The sequence below is a fragment of the Juglans microcarpa x Juglans regia genome, chromosome 8S (assembly GCF_004785595.1).
Source record: "Juglans microcarpa x Juglans regia isolate MS1-56 chromosome 8S, Jm3101_v1.0, whole genome shotgun sequence".
In the NCBI taxonomy this organism is placed as follows: Eukaryota; Viridiplantae; Streptophyta; class Magnoliopsida; order Fagales; family Juglandaceae; genus Juglans; species Juglans microcarpa x Juglans regia.
Genome location: NC_054609.1, coordinates 18543455 through 18564646, shown reverse-complemented (window position 1 = coordinate 18564646; position 21192 = coordinate 18543455). Strand labels below are relative to the sequence as shown.

At 38.6% G+C, this 21192-nt stretch overlaps 4 protein-coding genes across 7 annotated transcripts; all 4 read right to left on the bottom strand.

The window, feature by feature from the left end:
* Positions 1-2822: 2822 nt before the first annotated feature.
* LOC121244293 (signal recognition particle receptor subunit alpha homolog) lies at positions 2823-4555 on the bottom strand. The gene is made up of 7 exons (XM_041142302.1): positions 4521-4555; positions 4348-4373; positions 4092-4210; positions 3812-3937; positions 3642-3725; positions 3313-3534; positions 2823-3079 (listed from the first exon to the last, which is right to left on the bottom strand). Exons 1-7 carry the CDS (start codon positions 4553-4555, stop codon positions 3074-3076), a joined length of 618 nt encoding a protein of 205 aa, XP_040998236.1. The 3' UTR covers positions 2823-3073.
* Positions 4556-4721: 166 nt separating this feature from the next.
* On the bottom strand, positions 4722-16386 carry LOC121244585. Of its 2 annotated transcripts, XM_041142724.1 has the most exons (3): positions 16258-16386; positions 4998-5490; positions 4722-4959 (listed from the first exon to the last, which is right to left on the bottom strand). In XM_041142724.1, exons 1-3 carry the CDS (start codon positions 16384-16386, stop codon positions 4880-4882), a joined length of 702 nt encoding a protein of 233 aa, XP_040998658.1. In that variant the 3' UTR covers positions 4722-4879. The 2 variants fall into 2 exon arrangements, with proteins under 2 accessions (XP_040998658.1, XP_040998657.1); XM_041142723.1 differs by having other exon boundaries at positions 4722-5490.
* A 605-nt stretch (positions 16387-16991) lies between these two features.
* LOC121244584 (disease resistance protein Roq1-like) lies at positions 16992-18214 on the bottom strand. Its single transcript, XM_041142721.1, has 2 exons — positions 18020-18214; positions 16992-17937 (listed from the first exon to the last, which is right to left on the bottom strand). Exons 1-2 carry the CDS (start codon positions 18212-18214, stop codon positions 17377-17379), a joined length of 756 nt encoding a protein of 251 aa, XP_040998655.1. The 3' UTR covers positions 16992-17376.
* Positions 18215-18246: 32 nt separating this feature from the next.
* Positions 18247-20775, bottom strand: LOC121244581 (disease resistance protein RPV1-like). Of its 3 annotated transcripts, none has more exons than XM_041142715.1 (2): positions 20282-20775; positions 18247-18295 (listed from the first exon to the last, which is right to left on the bottom strand). In XM_041142715.1, the coding sequence occupies exons 1-2, from the start codon at positions 20773-20775 to the stop codon at positions 18268-18270; spliced, it is 522 nt and encodes a 173-aa protein (XP_040998649.1). In that variant the 3' UTR covers positions 18247-18267. The 3 variants fall into 3 exon arrangements, with proteins under 3 accessions (XP_040998649.1, XP_040998648.1, XP_040998647.1); XM_041142714.1 differs by lacking the exon at positions 18247-18295 and adding an exon at positions 18757-19984 and having other exon boundaries at positions 20278-20775; XM_041142713.1 differs by lacking the exon at positions 18247-18295 and adding an exon at positions 18757-19988.
* Between the last annotated feature and the right edge of the window lie 417 nt (positions 20776-21192).

Genomic DNA, 21192 nt, shown 5'->3' with positions numbered 1-21192 from the left:
TAGGAAACGAGGGAGGGAAGGAGCCACGTCGGACACTGCCCGTATCGGAGCTTGTACTGTTATGGTAGAGTGAGAGGTCTTAATTAATGAGTTCGACGAACTCTGTTGGCAGCAGACGAACCTGAGAGATGTTTTCCTCAGTAGAGGCTGGGGAAATATCTGCACATTGAGGGGGAATGTATACCCCTCAATGGTTCAAGAATTCTATATGGGGATGTGTGACATGCCTCAGGATGCATCCTCTCACACCGTGACTGTACGCGGTGTTTCCATTGAGGTATCAGCAGATGTCATCGGCGAGCACCTTGGGATTCGTTGAGGAGTGGAGACATTTGCACACTCGACACCCCGTGAGGATGTAGGCACTTCTACATCATCTACTGGCCGGGGATGTGAGCCAGCATCAGCCAGAGATGCAGGCCAGTCAGAGGCTGAGGATACTGGCGTTGAGGTTCGGGATGATGACCAAGACGATGATTTCTACATCCTCACCGGGAGGGATCGCATGCAGATCGAGCGGAAGAACGCCTTCAACCAGAACCATCTACTGCATTTCTTCCGCATGTTGCACCTTATTGTTGCAACAAATGTCGATCATGTGGCTCATAAAACCACATTTAGTCGGCTTCGGGCACAGTTTTTTATACGAGTGGCACGTGGAAATCCTATAGATTTGCCATTGCACATCTTTCAGAGGATCCGTTACGAGGCGAGCATCGTCTCCACGGATAATCTCCCATATGGTGTCCTAATCAGCCGACTATTACTTGCACGGGGAGTGCAGACCCAGCCAGAGGAGAGGGTCAAAGATCAGATGAGCCCCCTCGACATGACCATGCATCGACGTAGCATTGGACAGGCGAGGGGACGTCAGCCACCCCCTGTAAAGGATCTAGTTCCTCCGACGCAGCCTGAGCCAGGTCATGTCGGGAGTAGTAGTCAACATACGCCGAGTACATCTGCAGGAGATGTGCGGCCTGCTTGGGTTGATGCGGTCATCTCATAGCTGACTGCGCATATCGATCATAAGATCGATCGATCGCTCGAGGCTATATCGGCGTCTGTTGCCGAACTCACCCATCGTGTAACTATCGTCAACGACAAGGTTGATACCTTGACTGAGGAGGTACGGAGTTCGACTTTTGCGGATAACGTTATCATCTGACTGTTGTTTACTACATTCTATCAAATTTTGTATTTTATTTTTAATATTTGTAACGAAAAATATTATTGAATATTTCTATCGTTTTTTAATTTCAATTTTTAATCTTCTTTGATGTTATATTTTTCAACTTTAATACTAAATCACTGCATTTCAAATATATACAAATCAATAATATATATTTATATATTACAAAATGTGTATATATAAATATATACAATTCAATTTTTTAGACTTGTTCACAAATTATGCACAATAAAAACCACATAATTTTTAAATTAAAGTAATTTAATTTACATTTACAATGAACGTTCGAATGTTATTACTTAATGTTCGAACATTAGTGCAAACATTTTACGTTCGAACGTAAAATTAATAAGATTCGAACGGTTGCGCCAAAACATTTTACGTTCAAACGTAAACAGACATAACATTCGAACGTATATGTAACGTTCGAACGCATATTTCCCATACGTTGGAACGTAAAAAAATCTCATTCTATCTTTAGTGACGGTTTCCAGAAACTGTCACAGAAAATGCCTTTTAGTGACGGTCTAGGGACTGTCACAATTTCCCAACCGTCACTAAAAAGCAATTGTGTTGTAGTGTTAACAATGCTCGTACTCCTGCAAAGCCCGGACAGGATCTCAATGTTTATATCTTCTCTTTGTTCAATGAAAATAGGAAGCCTGGGTTGGAGTCTTAGAGGAACTGGAGACTATTTTATCTAGACCAGACAAGTGTCTATAGCCTAAGAAGGCACGCAGAGAGAAGAGAATGGAGCTTTTAGGCACGCGGAGAAGAGATGGCACGCTGAGAAGAGAAGCAGACAGGAGACAAAGCAAAACAAAGCGTTTCAGTTATTTTCATTTGAGCTCAAATCCTGCCCAAAACTCATTCACATCAAGTAAAACCAAAAGAGCAGTGCTACTTCCACCACTAGGAGCTCCTGGTGGGGCTCCCGTTAATGGTTTTGGGATGATTTTTTTTTTTTTTTTGTATTTTTCTACATGTATTTTTTAATACATTTAAATATATTTTAAAAAATAAAAAAATTAATAATATTATTAAATAATACTTACTTAATCATTAAAAATAATAATAATAAAAAATAAAAATAAAAAACTCACAGCGGTAAAAACTAGTGATAAAAACAAATGGTAAGACTAGTAATTTTCAAACCAAAATGTTCTGCTTTATTAAACATGTTAGCGATTGGTGCACTTCGGTGCACAAATTGGCCTGAAACAGGAGAGCTATTTTTCTTTTAAGTAATTCTTTTAAAATGGTTTCATCTTATATCATCTTAGAATTTCTCATCTCATTTATTTCCTAAATATTATTCAAATACAAAAACACTTTTCAATTTCCAATCTTCAACTTTTCCATTTAATAATTACAATTTTTTCAAACTTCAAAACAAAACACAAAAATCAAGTCAACTTTTTTAACTCTCAAAACAAAAATAATAATAAAAAAATTATATTATAACAATATTTTCATTTTATAATAATTTTTTTCAACTTTTTATCTCTAATTTTTCAAAATCGAGTAAAATATTTTACTAAAACCATTTCACTACAATTTACAATCATTTTACTGCTATTCACAATCAATTCTCTACAATTCACAAAACACTTCTCCATATTTCTAGTCTAGCGACACCAACCCCAACATTATTTTTGTTCCATACGCATCACATAGCATCGTTCTATGAAGAAACGCCATAAGATTTGTATGTAAAGCACACAAGGGCTCCCTCCCATAACCAACTTCAGACATTTTTCTTCTATGCTTTGACCGAAATTTTGGAAGTTATTTCCAAGCCCCAATCTCAACTAGCGTGCGCAGAGAGAGAGATTGAACGCGTGGGATTAACCATAATACAAGAAACAGATGCAAGTGACTGATTCACTTCGAGCAAGTTCATGGGCTCATATGGGATGACGAGTTGGGCCCAGAGTAGCCCGCTCAACGTGACCACCCGTTGTTTTGGATTTTTTTTTTTTACATTTTTTAATATATTTAAATATTTTAAAAAAATAAAAAATATCTCAATACACTTAAAATCATTTTCTTAATTATTAAATAAATAAAAAATTGTCAAGCAGTCAACTTGAGCAGTTGTGAGAGGCAAAGTAATTTTATTCAAGGGATGACACTGAAAGTTCAGCATGCAACAACATAGATGCCGAGTGACAAACAGACACACAGCACACCATGAAGAATGAAACCAACACATTCTCATTCAAGTTCATGGTCTTGACAATCGATTTTACATTGAGCATCTTGAGATCTGTATATGACTGTTCACAGCCGACAGACATGACTGGTTCCCCAGATATGCAAACCATTGAAAGTGTAGCTCCAACCTACGCCATCAATTTCAGTTATACATTAGTCATAACAGATGACAACAATGGACGCAAATCAAGCAATCAAAACTCTCAAAACTCCTTGCTGTTTGAGGAGTAACTACCTTATCATCAATAGTATCAAACTTTGTGAGCAAGATCCCATCTATCAGTCTTGGACTAGCTGAAGTCGAAAGGTCGGCTAATTTCTGTATAGAAAACAAGTGTAGCTTAAATAACTCCATAAATAAAAGGTCCCAACAATAGATGACAATCCTAAATCTAAAAGTCATACCTGATCGAATTTTGAAAGTTGATCAACGGCATCATTTCCAACCAGTGCCTCTCCAACAAACAAGACCAGTTCGGGATTGTTAAGGTAAATAAGCTTTGAGAGTGCTCTCATCAACGGTTCATTATCCTGAAAAATGGAGAACATGTATCAAATGGCCATGATGGAATAAAAACAAACATGGCAGAGAAACACATAGCCCTAATTATCTATAAAAGCCAGTATAATACATATAGCAGATAACAACACGTATTTATAACATAATACCAGCTAAGCGCGATACCTGCATTTGACCAGCTGTATCAACAAGAACCACATCAGAACCATTATGTGTTGCCTCCCGGATTGCTTCCTTTGCTACAATGGCAGGATCTTTCTCAAAGCCCTTCTCAAATATAGAATCTTACAAGAGAAAAAGGTGACAATTCAGCAATGAGGGTCCAGCTTGTATTACTTACATATTTTATTCAACAAACAAACCCTCTCTGAGTAAAGAAGCCAGATAGCCTGGTAATAGGCTGTAAAATCAAATGTTCAACCTGGAGCCTTTGCGCATGAGTCACAGCTGCTCAACCGCTCCAGATCGGAAAGTGTCACAAGCAGCCATCATGACATTGATCACGTGCTGCAGAAGCCAGTAGGCAACCTGCAAAGTGACTTTTTAAAGAAACTCTACACTCAAAAATTCATAGAATATAATAAGTGTGCTCACAGCACCAATGTATGCAAAAACACACGCACATGCATCCTCTACGATACAGAAGTAGGGTAACTTAGGCACTTAAACTTCATTTACAGTTTAATGGCACTGTCTAAATTGAAAAATAAGTAGATTTTAAAGGAAGTAACGATGTAAAAACTAAATTATGGCCCAAAACATTGTATTGAATTGTTGAAATAACAATCGCCGGGATGGAGATGAAGAACTCAGTATCATATTTTTTTCATGAAGAAAGACAATGTTGAAAAACTCAAGCAATATCCTTCAAATAACTATGCCTAAAACTACAAAGATTGCAGATAGTGAATGGAAGTCATAAAAATAAAATTACGTGTATGCTCTAAATTAAGTCATACATGCACACACAATAACCAAAGGATTGAAATTAATAAACTAACCTTTGGAACATTGTTGAAAACCACCCCTTCTTCTTAGTTTCAGGCTTGCTGTCCTTCCCCACCTCCTCATCTTCTTCAGCCTCGCTTTCACTGCTAAAAATATCTTCCTTGTCCATCATACTTTCACCATGATCTGCTGCAACAACCTTTATATTGTCCCCATTCTCACCCACATCATCTGTGAAATCCAATTTGGCCTGAGGTGGTGAATCGTCCCAAACTCTATTCTTCTTTGTTTTCTTTTTCTTTGGCTCTGCCTTAGAGCCCTTGCTAACAAGGGTTTCGGCTTTCTTCCCACCTTTAGCTCTAAGCTTCTGAAGCTTATTTACATCAAAAGCCCCAGCGTCGGAGCTCCCATTTCCTATACCGTTAACACCACCATTCACCTTAGAATCTTCATTATGAACATAGTTACCACTGGAGTGCCCATTCTCCAAGTTGTGGCCTTTCGTATTATCACCATCCCCACCATCATTGGGGGAAGTACTTTCACTCTTTTTGTTACTTACTCCTTCAAATCTAGCATTTTGCATCTGCCCTTGCTTCTTACTGTTATTTAGAGGTGAAAAAGCAGTGTTTCTACCCAACACAAAACCTAGAGGGGGTAAATAGGTGTAGTTCAAAATTTTCTTAGTCTACTAAACATATTGACACCCATACAACTAATAAAAAATATGCATCACACAAGTAATCAAAGCAGAGATTTGTTCACGGAATGGAAACTCATTTGAAGAACTTCTTCAAAATATAAAACCATTCCGGGTGTAGGTCACAATCACAAATCCACTATAGAAATATAAGTTCGTTACAACCAATTTAGAAACACTCACAAAACCTTAGTAGTAGCTAAATCTTGGCTTGCAACTCCATAAATAACCCTTTCTATAGTATCCCACAAGAACCTCTCAATCTCTGCAGGACGGCAGCTTCAGAAACCTTCCGGCCAATGAATACGTCCACTTCAATAGACTCTACAGTGTTTTTATCTTGAGTGTGATTTGGTGAAGGTAAATCTTCCAAGAGATTCAACTTTGAATGAAAGAAAAATTTCTCTCAAATGCTCTTGAAAAGAGATTGTGTTTTTGCTCTGTTTTTCTTCACCCAAAGAACAGAAATAACCTGTTTTATTTATAGTCCCAGCAAGACACGGCGCTCAAAATTAGGTTGTCTTGAACATTGGCTCGAGCGAGGTGTCAAGCGAAGGTCGAGCGCACGTTGTCTTCTGAAACCGCTCGAGCGATACGTCGAGCGCATATCGAGTGAACCTCTCTGGATGAATTCTGCTCGAGCGCTACGTCGAGCGCAAATCGAGCGAACCTCTCTGGATGGGTTCTGCTCGAGCGCTATGTCGAGCGCACCTTGAGCGAACCTCTCTGGATAGGTTATGCTCGAGCGCCACGTCGAGCGCACCTTGAGTGAACCACTCTGGATGGGTTCTGCTCGAGCGCCACGTCTAGCGCACCTTGAGCGAACCTCTCTGTATGGTTCTGCTTGATCGCTTCGTCGAGCGCACATCGAGCGAATCACTCTATATGGGTTCCGCTTGAGCGCTAAGTCGAGCGCAAGTCGAGCGAACCTCTCTGGAAGGTCCCGCTCGAGTGCCAGTCGAGCCATGTTGAGCACATTTCAATCTTTTTCATATTACACTGCTTCAACACTTGTTACAACTCAACTTTACACAGGTTTTCACAAGAATATGCAAATCAACTAATTTTTTTCTCAACAATCTCCCCCTTTGGCATTTCTGTGACAAAACTTCTAACCTATACATAGGACCTAATCCTGACACACCCCAAATAGGATTCCCTTGATTTAGACAAAATCTTGAACATGTTGAGAAATTTCTGCAAACACTTAGCAAACGGTTAAACGAACCACTAAAAATATGCAATAAATAATCTCATAAGCATAAACAATGTCAGTTGCACAATTTTCATAAAAAAACTTTTCATTAAGAAATTAATTAGACATTGAGCTCAATAGACAAACAATAGCAGCATGCAATTAACAACAAAAGCTGCTCCCCCACAAAAACAATGTGATACCATTACTAACAAAACAAAAACTGCCCCTATAGCTTTCTTGCTACTGCCCCTATATCTATACCACTCCCCCTGAATATGTACTACTCTCCCTTTTCGTCATGACAAGCCAAGGGTCTCAAGTATCACCATGAGGCTGATTGCCATCATCATCATCACCATTAGGCTGACTGCCATCATCATCAAAGCGCTCCTCTATATCGTTGAAGTGTTGAGTCACAAGCTACTACAGGCTGTTAACTTTAGCATCAAGGCTATCAAACCGTGCATCAAACCGTGCTTCAAAAAGGGCAAGGTACTCAACGACCTGCTGAAGGCTGGGCTCGATCAAACCAGGTGCCGATGTAGATGGTACCGAGCTATGTGGCTGTGAGCTTGAAGGCCGAGAGCTTGATGGCTGAGAAGAGGGTGGTGGAGGATGCTCAACATCCAGAGGGTGGTGGAGGATGCTCAACATCCAGAGGTTGAGGGGCAATGTGAGCCCGACTCAGTTGCATGGTCCTAGGACCAATAGGAGCTTTAAGAGGGACTCTAGGCTCATGTGGAAGAAGCGCAACTGACCGAGAGAGGGCTAACCTATTGATGAGGCAAGCGAAAGGCAAACCAGTCCGTGTTTTAGGGAATTAAAAGCCTCAAGCATAACCCGGCACAGATGACTCCCCAGGTTTATGTAAACATCGTTGATCAGTGCATACAAAAGAGTGGCACGGTCAGGACCCACATCACTCTGATGACCAGTAGGATAGAGATTTGTAAGGACTATCCTACTGAAAATGAGAAAATCAGGTGGAAAACGTGCCGTTAGAATGGGTGACTTACCATCCCAACTAGAAAATGGACCAATTAGACACTCAACAATGACTGACGGACTAGGAGGGGAAGTCCGTGTATAGGGATACACAGGATTTGCCACACGCGGGGCATTTAGCAAGTCCGCTAACATGCCCGGAGTCACCCGAAAGACAATATTCCGGAGACTAAGATCAAAAGAGTCATCATCAGAGATGGCATGAATGTTGGAGTAAAACTCCTTAACCAACTCCATAGAAGGAGTGGGATGACCAGTGGTCAAGGCTAGCCACTGGCGAGACTCAAAAATATGTGGGATAATAGTCTCAGAAAGCTCACCGAGGGTGACTACCCGCTCGACAATAGGAGAACGGTTAGAAAAGTTCTGAGCGTAAAGTTCTCTTGCACGAGTATCGTGGAAAAGTGCTTGAGCGGGGGCAGGAGGACTTTGGCGTGGACGAACACGTCGAGACATACTTTTGACTGTGGACATAATCAGTGACTGTTAGACAAGGTTAAAGGAAATGTGAAATGTCCAATGTATGTCTAAAATGCCCAATGCATGATTCAAACCAATGTATACTTTGCCAAAATTAGGTTATATAAAAAAATTTCAAAATCAAGGCATGAATGTTGTCAAAAACCATTTTAAAATGCACAATGCACATGCCCACAAGCACAATTTAACAACCCATTTGGCATTTTGAGCATTTCAAGTGCAACTAAGCCAATGTTGGGTTTTAAACCCAATGGAGGTCCCAATCCTCAATGTCAAATACTAACCCAATGGAATGAATATGGGAACAATGTTATGCTGATGTATGATGAAAATGAACATCCAAACCTCATTGAGGCATTTCACAGAACACTTGGTGTGCATCCAAGCAAAAACCAAATGAAAAAGACTCTTGGGAGTTCCATGAACCTCCTCAATACAAGAGTGAGAGAATCACTCTCTACTCCCAAATCACAAATCAGCAACCACTCCAAATAAGATCTCCATTTCGAAACCCAAAACTAAAAACCCCAAATATAACAAACCAATGGAGAAAAAAAAAACCAAATCCTAATACCAAAATTAGGAAAATAAACCCAATGGAAGGAAACTTACCGTGAGGGAAGAGAAAATGGTGCAGGAATCGCACAGAGAGGGAAGAATCGCACCCTAATAGAAGAATCGCACGAAGAGGGAAGAGAAAACGGTGCAGAAATAAAAGGAAATGCGGGAAAGAGAAACTGTCGCAGAGCAGTTTTAAAACGTTTTTTCGCTCGAGCGGAATTTAAGTTTCGCTCGAGCGAAAATCCAGAATTCACAAATATAAGCACAATTTCTCATTCAGTGATTCAAGCATTAATGAAGTCAATTTTGAAGCCTGAAAATCACATCACATGTAAAAGATCATCATATTATCACAATTCACACAGGTAGTAGAAACAAAGTATTACAGGTAAGATGTACATGCGTGTTTATAGAATTCCTACTCAATCAAGAAGTTTCAACCAAAATATGTGAGTGGGGTTAGGCTGAAACATGAAACCATAAGTGCTTGGAAAGCCTTTCCATGATACAGAAAGTAAAACCTAATGCTGCTAGGACCTAAAAAAATTCTGTTTTAATTCCTGTATCAGTATTGCCTATCGAGTAATATGACCCATTTTCTTCTTCTTCTTCATCTTCTTCTCCCCTTTTCTTTTTTTTTTTTTTTGTTTTTTTTTTAAATGCAAAGACTGCACAAGTGGAATTTTGATATAAAATCAAGAGGTCATCTAGCCCGTGGTCAATTCTGTATACACGTAGAGCTCCCTTACACCTTTGATTGCCTCCCCAAGAACTCACAGGTGGCAAAGCAACAATTGATTGAGCTAGAAATGTAGTGTGTGATGCAGGTCACAAAATACACATAGTACACATGTTTTAAACCTTTGTAACTTGTAAATGTACATGATACAATTTTCAAACGACATATGTCTACAAAAATTTCAGAATTGACATCACTAACCATCTTTATCACACACATGTGCACTCTTTCTATATACAACAGCAAGCAAAAAAAAAATTTAATAGAAGGGAGGAGCATGAGGAGAGGGAAAATACACAAAACAAATAAAACGAGAATGCATGTAATGCATGTAATGTATGTTCCAGCCCTTAGGTCAATGCACAAATACCAATAGCCTTTCTAAGACATTCAAATCGAAGCCCATCCAAAGGTTTGGTAAGGAGATCGGCTAGTTGATGTTCGGTGGGAATGTACTCAAGGGCTACGATATGTGTTTCCACAAGTTCTCGAATGAGATGATGTCTAATATCAATGTGCTTGATCCTAGAATGTTGGACAGGATTTTTTGAAATGTTTATGGCACTAGTATTATCACAATAAATGCTCATTACACCTTGAGTAATGCCATAGTCACATAACATTTGTTTCATCCACAACAATTGTGTGCAACAACTCCCAGCGGCAATGTACTTAGCCTCAGCTGTGGATAAGGAAATGAAATTTTGCTTTTTGCTCATCCAAGCTACAAGATTAGTGCCTACATAAAAGCACCCACCAGAAGTACTTTTTCTATCATCTGCATTACCGGCCCAATCAGCATCAGAATAGCCCGCAAGCACAGTATTAGAGTCTCTAGAGTACCAAATCCCATAATTAACTGTCTTATTCACATACCGAAGTATACGTTTGACAGCTACAAGATGTGATTCTTTGGGATTTGCTTGAAATCTAGCACAAACCCCAACACTAAACGCAATGTCAGGTCTACTCGCAGTGAGATACAATAAACTCCCAATCATGCTCCTGTACAAGGATTGTTCAACATTTTTCTCAGACACATCAGTGCTAAGCTTGACAGTTGTGCTTATGGGGGTTCTGGCATGGCTATTGCCATCTAATCCAAATTTTTTAATCAAATCCCTCGCATATTTTGATTGGGATATAAACATCCCATCGTCCAACTGTTTCACTTGGAGTCCTAAAAAGAATGTCAGTTCACCAACCATACTCATTTCAAATTCATTTTTCATTTCTTCTGCAAACTCAAGAGCAAGAGCATCGATAGATGATCCAAACATAATGTCATCCACGTAGATTTGAGCCACTGTTATGTCTTCCCCAGCTTTTCTTATGAAGAGTGTCCTATCAACACTTCCTCTCAAAAACTTATGATCTAACAGATATGAAGTTAGCCTTTCATACCAAGCTCTGGGAGCTTGTTTTAGACCATATAGGGCTTTCTTCAACCTATAGACATGATTCGGATGTTGGGGATCCTTGAACCCATTTGGTTGCTCAACGTACATTTCTTCTTGAAGAATCCCATTCAAGATGGCACTCTTAACATCCATTTGATACAGTTTAAAACACATATGACAAGCAATGCTCAACAATATCCGGATTGATTCAAGTCTGGCAACTGGTGCAAATGTCTCATCAAAATCTATTCCCTCCATCTGGGCATACCCTTGAGCAACTAATCTTACTTTATTTCGCACAATCGTACCATACTCATCTGACTTATTCTTGAAAATCCACTTGGTACCAACCACATTGTAATTTTCAGGTCTTGGAACCAAGTGCCATGCATCATTCCTCACAAACTGATTTATTTCTTCATGCATAGCATTTAACCAACTCTCATAATTTAAGGCTTCTTCAACTCTTTTTGGTTCAATCTGTGAGATGTAGCTTGAATGAGCCAGTTGATTTATCACTTTCCTCCCCAGTCTCGTTCCTTCATCTATCTTCCCTATTATGTTATCCTGAGGGTGATTTAACTTCACTCTTGACGATGGCTCCTTGTGGACAATTACCTTTTCACCAGAAAAGGTCTCTAAGTTTTCATTGTGCTCATCAACACCCATTTTTTCAGTTTCACTAGGTATGTGAACTTGTTCTTCACTATTCAATTCCTCTCTAGGAGCATCATTCACCACCACATTTATTGATTCCATGACAGTTTGGGTGCGTAGATTGTAACTCCTATAAGCACGACTGTTTCTGAAATACCCAAGAAAAATTCCTTCATCACTCTTAGGGTCAAACTTAGCCAAGTTTTCCCTATCTCTCAAAATATAGCATTTGCTTCCAAACACCCTGAAGTAATTCACATTTAGTTTCTTCCCTTTCCACAATTCATATGGTGTTTTAGAAGTGCTCGGTCTTGGATAGACTCTGTTCATAATGTGACAAGCTGTGTTCACAGCTTCCCCCCAAAAATGAGTAGGTACACTTTTGCTGTGCATCATAACACGAGCCATTTCTTGAATGACTCTATTCTTTCTTTCAACTACTCCATTTTGCTGTGGAGTGATAGGAGCAGAAAATTCTTGACTGATACCCTCTTCATCACAGAATCTCTCAAGACTAAAATTTTCAAACTCTCTTCCATGGTCGCTCCTAATTCTGACTATTGATTTTCCTTGTTCATTTTGAAGTTTCTTGCACAATATTTTAATCACGTCAGAAGCTTCACCCTTTTCTCTCAAAAACTCTACCCAAGAGTATCTGGTGAAATCATCTACCATCACCAGTATATATTTCTTTCCCCCCAGACTCTCAGTTCTAGAGGGTCCCATAAGATCAATGTGTAATAACTCTAATGGTCGTTTGGTTAGGATCGCTGTTGTATTCTTATGAGCTGTTCTGACTTGTTTTCCCAATTGACATGACCCACAAACAGGAGTCTCCACTTTACCCAGCTCAGGCAATCCTACCACCATTTCTTTCTTGGCAATCTTGGATAGATTTCTGTGATTCACATGTCCAAGCCTTTGATGCCAAAGATCAGTAGTCTCACTTTTAGCGCTACTGCAACTGTACTGTGAACTAGGAGTGATGCCATAACAATTATCAGATGTTCTGATTCCTTGCACTACACACTTTCCATCATTATCTGAAACAGTACATATTTCTTTTGAAAAACAGACTTCAGCACCGTTATCACACATCTGACTTATACTGAGTAGATTTGCTCTTAATCCATCAACAAACAAGACTTCCCTCAAGACAGGTAGTCCAGGTATTTCAATTTCACCCCTTCCAATTATATTGGCCTTTCCCTCATCTCCAAATGTAACTGTTCCGCATTTGTACTCTTCAACAGTTTTAAATAAGGTTCTATCACCCGACATATGACGAGAGCATCCGCTATCAAGGTACCACAAAGAAGTATCCCTGGTCTTCAGAGCAATGTGTGCAACATGACACGTGTTCCTTTCTCCCTTTTTGACCCACATGTTTATGATTTTTGGTGAGTTTGCAGCCTTTTGGCTAGTAGTCAGTTGGTCTAACTTGACATTGAGTCTATCATTTTGTCTAGTTAAGGCCATGACTTGACTCCACAGATTTTGATGCCCTTTCCTTGAATGATTATTCTTATCTCTCATGGGATGCCTTCTAAGCTGATAACAATTTGGTCGGATGTGACCAACCTTACCACAATTATGGTACACATAATTTTCTTTGTAATCTCTCTGTCTCATGAAGGGTGAGGCATACTTAGGGGCATTTATGAGATTCTTATCCCTTTTTGACAAATCCACATTTTTACTCTTAGAGGATGTAGGACCATGCATAGTGTACCTTTTCAATTTTGAACACTCTGTTCTAACATGACCTATCTTTCAACAGTAGTGACATATAGGGCTTGTATTGCGAGCTCTTTGTCTTTCTGGAGGTGGAGCAAATTGTTGCACCTGTAATGATTTCTTAACCTTTTCCGATATGTTGGCATTCCTATTGGCAGTTGATTTACGAACAAACACAGTCCTTCCCACATTTCTATAGGAGGTTGTAGCCACATCGAATTCCCTTTTTACATATCCCAGACCACTTTTGTCACTAGAGGACTTTCTTAAGATTAGGATTTTGTCAAGGTTATGTTTCCCAGTAGAAAAGGTTTTCAGTCTATCATTTAACAAAATCATCTCACTTTCTTGAGTTCTCAACTTATCTTCCAGAATTGCATTCTTCATTTTTAACTGATATGATAAACTGATGGCTTCATTTAATTTGTCTTGAAGCCCTTCATTTTCACATTTGCAGAAAACTATTTTCTCAATGTGTGCTTTGTTGAGTTTTCTTAATCTAACACACTCCTTGTACAGCTTCTCATATATTTTTTGCAACTGATCTTCGCACTCAGATTCATTTCCAGATATACTCCCATCATCAGACACTTGTTCACTGCATTGACTTTTGTCACCAATAGTAGAAGTAAATGCCATGTAGTTGAGGTTTCTTTTTGAAGAAGAGTTCTCTGATGAGTCACTTGACTTTGACTCACTCTCACTCAAGGATGCAATCTTAGCTCTTTCTTTGGCCTTTTTGTAATTTGCACATTCTAAGCAAATGTGTCCAAATCCATGACATTCATAACACTGTATCTTTGATTGGCTCTTGTCTTTGTTAGCATTAGTGTATTTCTTAGAGCTCCTCTCCTTGTTCCCTGAACTCGAATTTCCATTGTATCTTTCAAACTTTTTCTTCTCTTGTCTCTGATTCTTGTTATTTCTAGACACGAACATTTTTCTGAATTCCTTAGCATAGAATGCTATTTCTTTGTCACTCATAGCCAACTCATCTGATGACTCATCTGACTCCTCTCTAATGGTATTGAGGGCTATAGACTTATTTTTCTTATACACAGGAAGAGTATGTTCATAGGTTTGTAGAGAGCCCACCAGCTCTTCAATCCTCATAGTGTCCAAATCTTTCCTTTCTTCAATAGCTGTAACTTTGGGGCGAAATCTTTCAGGAAGAGATCTGAGGACTTTTCTTACAATCCTGTTTTCCTGGAGTTTGTCCCCTAAATTAAAGCGAGAATTGACAACATCATTTAATTTAGCATAGAAAGAATCAAATGTTTCATCGTCTTTCATTCTAAGTTCTTCAAAGTTAGTGGTTAACATTTGAAGCTTAGAATTCTTGACAGCCTTGGTACATTCATGTGTAATTTCAATAATGTCCCATGCCTCTTTACAAATTTCACACATGGAGATTCGTTCGAACTCCTCCTGGGACACGGCCATGAAAATCGCATTCAGACCTTTACTATTCCAATTACACTCGTTGACTTCATCCTTAGAGTATTCTTCCACATCTCTGGGAATTTCAACTCCATCAACGATTGTAACCGGTTGTTTCCATCCTCTTGTCAAGGAAACCCACACTCGTTCATCTATAGACTTTAGAAAAGCTCTCATTCGAACTTTCCAATAAGCATAGTTGCTACCATCAAAATATGGTGGCGATGTTAGAGATTGAGACCTATCCATTTTAACCACTACAGCAGGATCACACTCAGGAACTAAATCCTAGCAGAGTGAACCCGCTCTGATACCAACTGAAAAAGCAGTGGTTCTACCCAACACAACACCTAGAGAGGGGTGAATAGGTGTAGTTCAAAATTCTCTTAGTCTACTAAACATATTGACACCCATACAACTAATAAAAATATGCATCACATAAGTAATCAAAGCAGAGATTTGTTCACGGAGTGGAAACTCATTTGAAGAACTTCTTCAAAATATAAAACCACTCCGGGTGTAGGTCACTACCACAAATCCACTATAGAAATATAAGTTCGTTACAACCAATTTAGAAACACTTACAAAACCTTTGTAGTAGCTAAATCTTGGCTTGTAACTCCATAAATAACCCTTTCTATAGTATCCCACAAGAACCTCTCGATCTCTGCAGCTCCGGAAATCTTCCGACCAATGAATATGTCCACTTCAATGGACTCTACAGTGTTTTTATCTTGAGTGTGATTTGGTGAAGGTAAATCTTCTAAGAGATTCAACTTTGAATGAGAGAAAAGTTTCTCTCAAATGCTCTTGAAAAGAGATTGTGTTTTTGCTCCATTTTTCTTCACCTAAAGAACAGAAATAACCTGTTCTATTTATAGTCCCAGCAAGACATGGCACTCAAAATTAGGTTGTCTTGAACATTGGCTCGAGCAAGGTGTCGAGCGCACGTTGTCTTCTGAAACTGCTCGAGCGCGACGTCGAGCGCACATCGAGCGAACCTCTCTGGATGAGTTCTGCTCGAGCGATACGTCGAGCGCAAATCGAGCGAACCTCTCTGGATGGGTTTTGCTCCAGCGCTATGTCTAGCGCATCTTGAGCGAACCTCTCTGGATAGGTTCTGCTCGAGCGCCACGTTGAGCGTACCTTGAGCGAACCACTCTGGATGGGTTCTGCTCGAGTGCCACGTTGAGCGCACCTTGAGCGAACTTCTCTGTATGGTTTCGCTCGAGCGCTTCGTCGAGCGCACATCGAGCGAACCACTCTGTATGGGTTCCGCTCGAGCGCTAAGTCGAGCGCAAGTCGAGCGAACCTCTCTGGAAGGTCCCGCTCGAGCGCCAGTAGAGCTATGTTGAGCACAATTCAATCTTTTTCATATTACACTGCTTCAACACTTGTTACAACTCAATTTTACACAGGTTTTCACAAGAATATGCCAATCAACTAATTTTTTCCTCAACAAGAGGCATGCCCACTACCTTCTTTAATCTCTTCAAATCTTCAGCACGAGCTTCATCTTCCTTTTTAAGTTGCCTAAAAGTTTCATCAAAATCATCAGCACGACGCCCAACGGAGCACTCTTGCATTCTCTTCATACTTCTTTACCAAACGGAGCCCGAGTTCCAAAACTACATTTGGATTCTCCTCGCTGCTTTCTGGATATAATTCAATAATTCTTGTTTCTGAAGAAGGCTGGATGTTAACACAGGGACTCCAACTTGTAACATCTTGCAATTTATTGATCTCCTTCTGCTTGCGTACCACACGAATTCCCAAACTTCTAATTATGACTGTACCTCTAATTTGAAACTTAAGTTGCAGAATTCCTCCCACTGATTTGAAATGCTCTACATGATCTAGTTTGTGATAATACAACAACAAATCATGTGAGTCCCATGTAAAACATGTTATATACTTGTCATACTGATATACACCATTATAGTATATCTTGACATGCATAGGATTAGTGATGGAAAACCCTTGGGAGGGATCGGACTGAACAACAGCACATGCAATGAATCCTTTAATCTCATCTGAATACACCAAATTAACATTTATCCCATCACATACATAACTATTTGGAATCTCTAGCTTGCAATGGTAGTCCCAATCTGGAATCTTCTTTCCCGAAAAAGTAAGGCTACAATCTGCATCCTGGACCTCTAGATTTTCCTGTTGAACAAGCCCGCATCATAATTTGTAGTAGACAATTAAGGTACACAGTACTACGAGGGAGAGAGAGAGAGAGAGAGAGAGACCTGAAACCGTATAGGATTTATAACCATTTTATGGCATCCACTCAAGTTAACCAAACTTAGGTTACGTAAGCTGCTTGTATTGAATTCAAACTTCTTTGATACCTCAGGAAAAATCTCCAATGACCTGCATCCACGAGCATCTAGGATTTCTATTTTTGGAGGAAGTTATGAGATTTCTTTAAGTTGTTCGCAATATGACAACTCAAGCTCCCGTAATCGAACAAATATTTTGATCCACTTAGGAAGGATAACATTATTGCTTTCACATATATTTAAAGTTTTCAATGTGGAATAGCGGCCAATTGACAGACTAAAATGATCTATTTTTTATTGTGTCCGTGTGGAAAGAGACAAAGATTCTAGGTCTGGAAACGCTATATATATTGAGGAGGGTATAAAGGGACTTTGCGTTTCATGTGACCAACAACTGAAACTGAGCCCACATGGATGTTGCAACTGAGAAATGCTGTTAAGGAGATGCCAGCTTAGTTTGTAGCATCCGTTTATAACTAAATACTCAAGGCTAGTAAGATTCCCAATAGATGAAGGCAATTCTTCTATAGCAGTCATGTCCTCTAGTGAAACAAATGTCAAACGTTTCATTTCACTGTCAATTTCAGGAAACTTCTCCAGCCTTTTGCAACAAGAAAGACGGAGGTGTTTTAGAGATCTCAACTTGAGTGATTTTGGAAATCTAGTAAGGCAGTGGCAATTGACAATTGACAATTTGACGAGTTTATCAAGGAAGCCAATAGATTGATGTACCTCAACCAAGTTATTGCAATACTCAATGTTCAAATCCTCTAGAGTCTGGAGTCCCGACATATCAGGAATCTTTGTTAAGAATTTACATTTAGAGAATCTCATAATTTTCAAATTCTGGAAACTCTGCAAAGAAATAAAACAAAACAAAGGAAAATAGCTTAGCTTGTAGAACTTTACAAGACATAAAAGAAAGAAATAATTATACCTTCAATCCGTCTCCCAATTCTTTGAACAAGCTTTCATACATTTTTAAAACGATGAGTTTCTCTCCATTAAGGTTTTGTGGGAAAGAATAACCAGGATAACTACGCCAATCAAATACTCTTAATTCATTGGAGAAATAATTAGGCTCTCTTGAAAAACATGCATTCCGATTTATAAATATCCTGAGCCTTTTCATCGCCGAGAAAGTCTCAGGATTCAAATATATCCAGTCTTGTTTTGGAAACTCTATCAATATGCCTTGAATCTTGTTTGTTCCCTAGTAAGACAATGCAAACAAAATCAGAGCATAACATTCTTCATATTTTACCACTTGCAAGAGTCATAATTTTGTTTATATATATACATTGCGCTTGTACTTTCCGTTTCCAATTTTTGTAAACTTAATGTTTGATTTTTATTTTTAGAATGTCCCAAACTAAGGCCTTGTTCACTTTCACAAAACTTTCATCTTATCTCATCTCATCAGTATAACTTTTTCAAATTCATATACAAAATAAAATAAACAATTTAATTTTTTCAAATCTCAAAACAAAAATAATATTAGAAAACGAAAACAAGTTGAGCCTAAGTGATTGAACACAAAATGTCCTTGTTTGCTTTCACTTTTACCTACCAATTTTATCTTTTATATAAGAAAAAAGTAGGATACTAAAAAAAAAAATTGTCTCAATGTAACCAAAAGTTTTTTTTTCCTCCTCATTTAAGGCATTCTACTCATAAACAAAATACCTATTATGATACTAATGCAAGGTAGATGTACTCATACAGATAAATGGGTGCATGTATATGTAATCTCAATCCAATTTTACAATCAAAAGATGAAATGTGTTTTTTTATGCAACTCTTACCTTAGTTTCTTCAAGTACATGACGAACGTCTTCATGAAATCACAACCTACTACGTTTCTCAAGTTCTTCGGGTGATTCTTGACGAACAATTTCTCTACCCATATCTTTGAGTAAGTCATGCATGATTAATCTGCCCCACTCACTAATGGTATTGAAAGACTTATCCACAAGTACTTTGATGCCACAATTAGGAAAGAAACCACAGCCATCAAGTACTTTAGTAACATATTCTTCTTCCTCACCTGTAAAGAAACATGCAATATCCAAGAAAATACTCTTCTCGCATCCAAGCCATCATAACTTATTCTAAGCATTTTAAGAATATCTTTGGGAGGAATTTTTTTGTACTTTTCTAAAGCACTTCTCCAATATTGAATGTCCCTACTATAGAGATCCGAGCCTAGCACCGTTAAGGCCAACGGAAGGCCCCCAACGTAATGGAGTACATTTTTTGTGATGTCTACAAAATCATGGCTAGGATTTTTATTTTTGAAGGCATTCCAACTAAAAAGCTGAAGAGCTTCGTCACGATCTAATTCCTTCACCTTATATCGTAAATGAACATTATTACTAGTTAATAAATATTCATCCCTAGTTGTTATAATGATTAAACTTCCTAAACCAAACCAATCACATCCTCCAAGTAGGGTTTCAACTTTGACTGATTGATCCAAGTCGTCAAGAACTAAAAGAACCCTTTTACTCCAAAGCATTTTTTTTATGAGACCCATTCCTTCATCTTTATTTCTAACCTTCAAACTCCAGTCACCAAGGATCTCGCAAAGAAGTGTAAATTGCAATTGAATTATACCATACTCACTCTTTGAATTTTCTCTCACGTTTGCAAGAAAGCAACAATTTTCAAACTGGTCGATAAATGTGTTGTAGATTTCTTTAGCCAGATTTGTCTTACTAATTCTTCCAGTTCCATAGATCCCTAGAATGCGTGTATTATTCACTCCCACACGTAGAAGTATATCATGGATGTCACGTACTCTAGACTCCATTCCGACTGGATGCTTGGCAACGTCATTTAAGTATTTTGGCTTTACTACTTTAGAAATGTCTCGAACAATTTCTTGAATAAATTCTGGTTCGGTCCTATAATGAAAAAAAAAAAAAAAAAGAAACAAAATAAAATGAGTTATGATTTAATGATGAGTTTCTAAAATTTGATATCCGGTACGTAGCAAATGACAATGATCTATTTAATGAACTTTTTTGCTTCCATTCTCGAATTCGGTTTGCCTTGTTAAGAAGCAAGGAGCTTCTGATTTAATGATGAGTTCCTAAATTTTGATATACACACGTACATATACTTGTGTTATAAAGATGTATTATGATCATATTTTTGTTTTTAAATGAAGGCATACGAGGGAGTAGAAGTAGTATACCTATCTCCTAAAGTGAATCCAGACAAACCGGCCACTTCTGTTAGGGTTGCTTTCCACCTCTCCACCTTCGACTCATTCTTGAACCTTTCTTTAAGTTTAGCCAATGCTTTTCCGAAACTCTCTCTCTGATGTCGCACATCTGTTGGATTTACACCGTAAAACACTGGTAAAACTTTTTGTTGCTTCGTTTTTCTACACTCTAGGATCTTCATCAACTCATCCAAACACCATGTGGATGATGCATAGTTTTTTGAGAGGACGACAATTGAGATCCTTGAGCACTCGATAGCTTTGAGAAGTTCTTCTGAGATTTCCTCCCCACTTCGAAGCTTGTAATCTATGTATGTGTTTATTTTCTTTCGATCCAATGCTTGAAGGAGATGGGCAGTGAAATTTTGACGAGTATCTTCACCCCTAAAACTCAAGAATACATCATAAGTCCACCAACGAGTGAAGGAAGAAAGGGAAGAGGTAGAAGCACCTTGAAAGGCCATCAGAGTTTATCTATGACTGATTATCATAACACAACTCTGCTTAAATTGAGTTAGAAGCCGCGTTGCATCATTTAATATATTACGTAAAAGTTGAATATTTCACGCTCAATGAGATATTAGGGGTTTCTTGGCATCTTCTTTGAGGAACATTTGATGGAGACAAATAATAAATAACACAAATGATCCTTAGCTTTTGGCAGCTTCGAAGGAACATAAATAACACCCATAGATGACATGGTCAAATATTCATGACTTTGAGAGTCAAAAGTTATTTTTAAAGAGAAACAAAATGATATATAGTACTCATGACATGGTCAAATATTCAACTTGCTCTGCCTTTGAGTTACTTTCTCAATGCTGTCTGGCACTCAAACTCAAAGCCCTGTAGAAGTCCTCAGGCACTTGTCCAATTGATAA

Coding starts and splice junctions, on each gene's coding strand:
- LOC121244293 (XM_041142302.1), bottom strand. CDS start 4,555: ATGCATGTGCGTGTGTTTTTGCATACATTGGTGCT. Junction 4,211..4,347: donor CTCATGCGCAAAGGCTCCAG/GTTGAACATTTG, acceptor TTCTCTTGTAAG/ATTCTATATTTGAGAAGGGC. Junction 3,726..3,811: donor AACTTTCAAAATTCGATCAG/GTATGACTTTTA, acceptor TTTTCTATACAG/AAATTAGCCGACCTTTCGAC.
- LOC121244585 (XM_041142723.1), bottom strand. CDS start 16,386: ATGAAGAGAATGCAAGAGTGCTCCGTTGGGCGTCGTGCTGATGATTTT. Junction 5,491..16,257: donor TAAAGAAGGTAGTGGGCATG/CCTCTTGTTGAG, acceptor ACTGCTTTTTCA/CCTCTAAATAACAGTAAGAA.
- LOC121244584 (XM_041142721.1), bottom strand. CDS start 18,214: ATGAAAAGGCTCAGGATATTTATAAATCGGAATGCATGTTTTTCAAGA. Junction 17,938..18,019: donor AATTGGGAGACGGATTGAAG/GTATAATTATTT, acceptor ATTTCTTTGCAG/AGTTTCCAGAATTTGAAAAT.
- LOC121244581 (XM_041142714.1), bottom strand. CDS start 20,775: ATGGCCTTTCAAGGTGCTTCTACCTCTTCCCTTTCTTCCTTCACTCGT. Junction 19,985..20,277: donor TCACTTTAGGAGATAGGTAT/ACTACTTCTACT, acceptor CATTATAGGACC/GAACCAGAATTTATTCAAGA.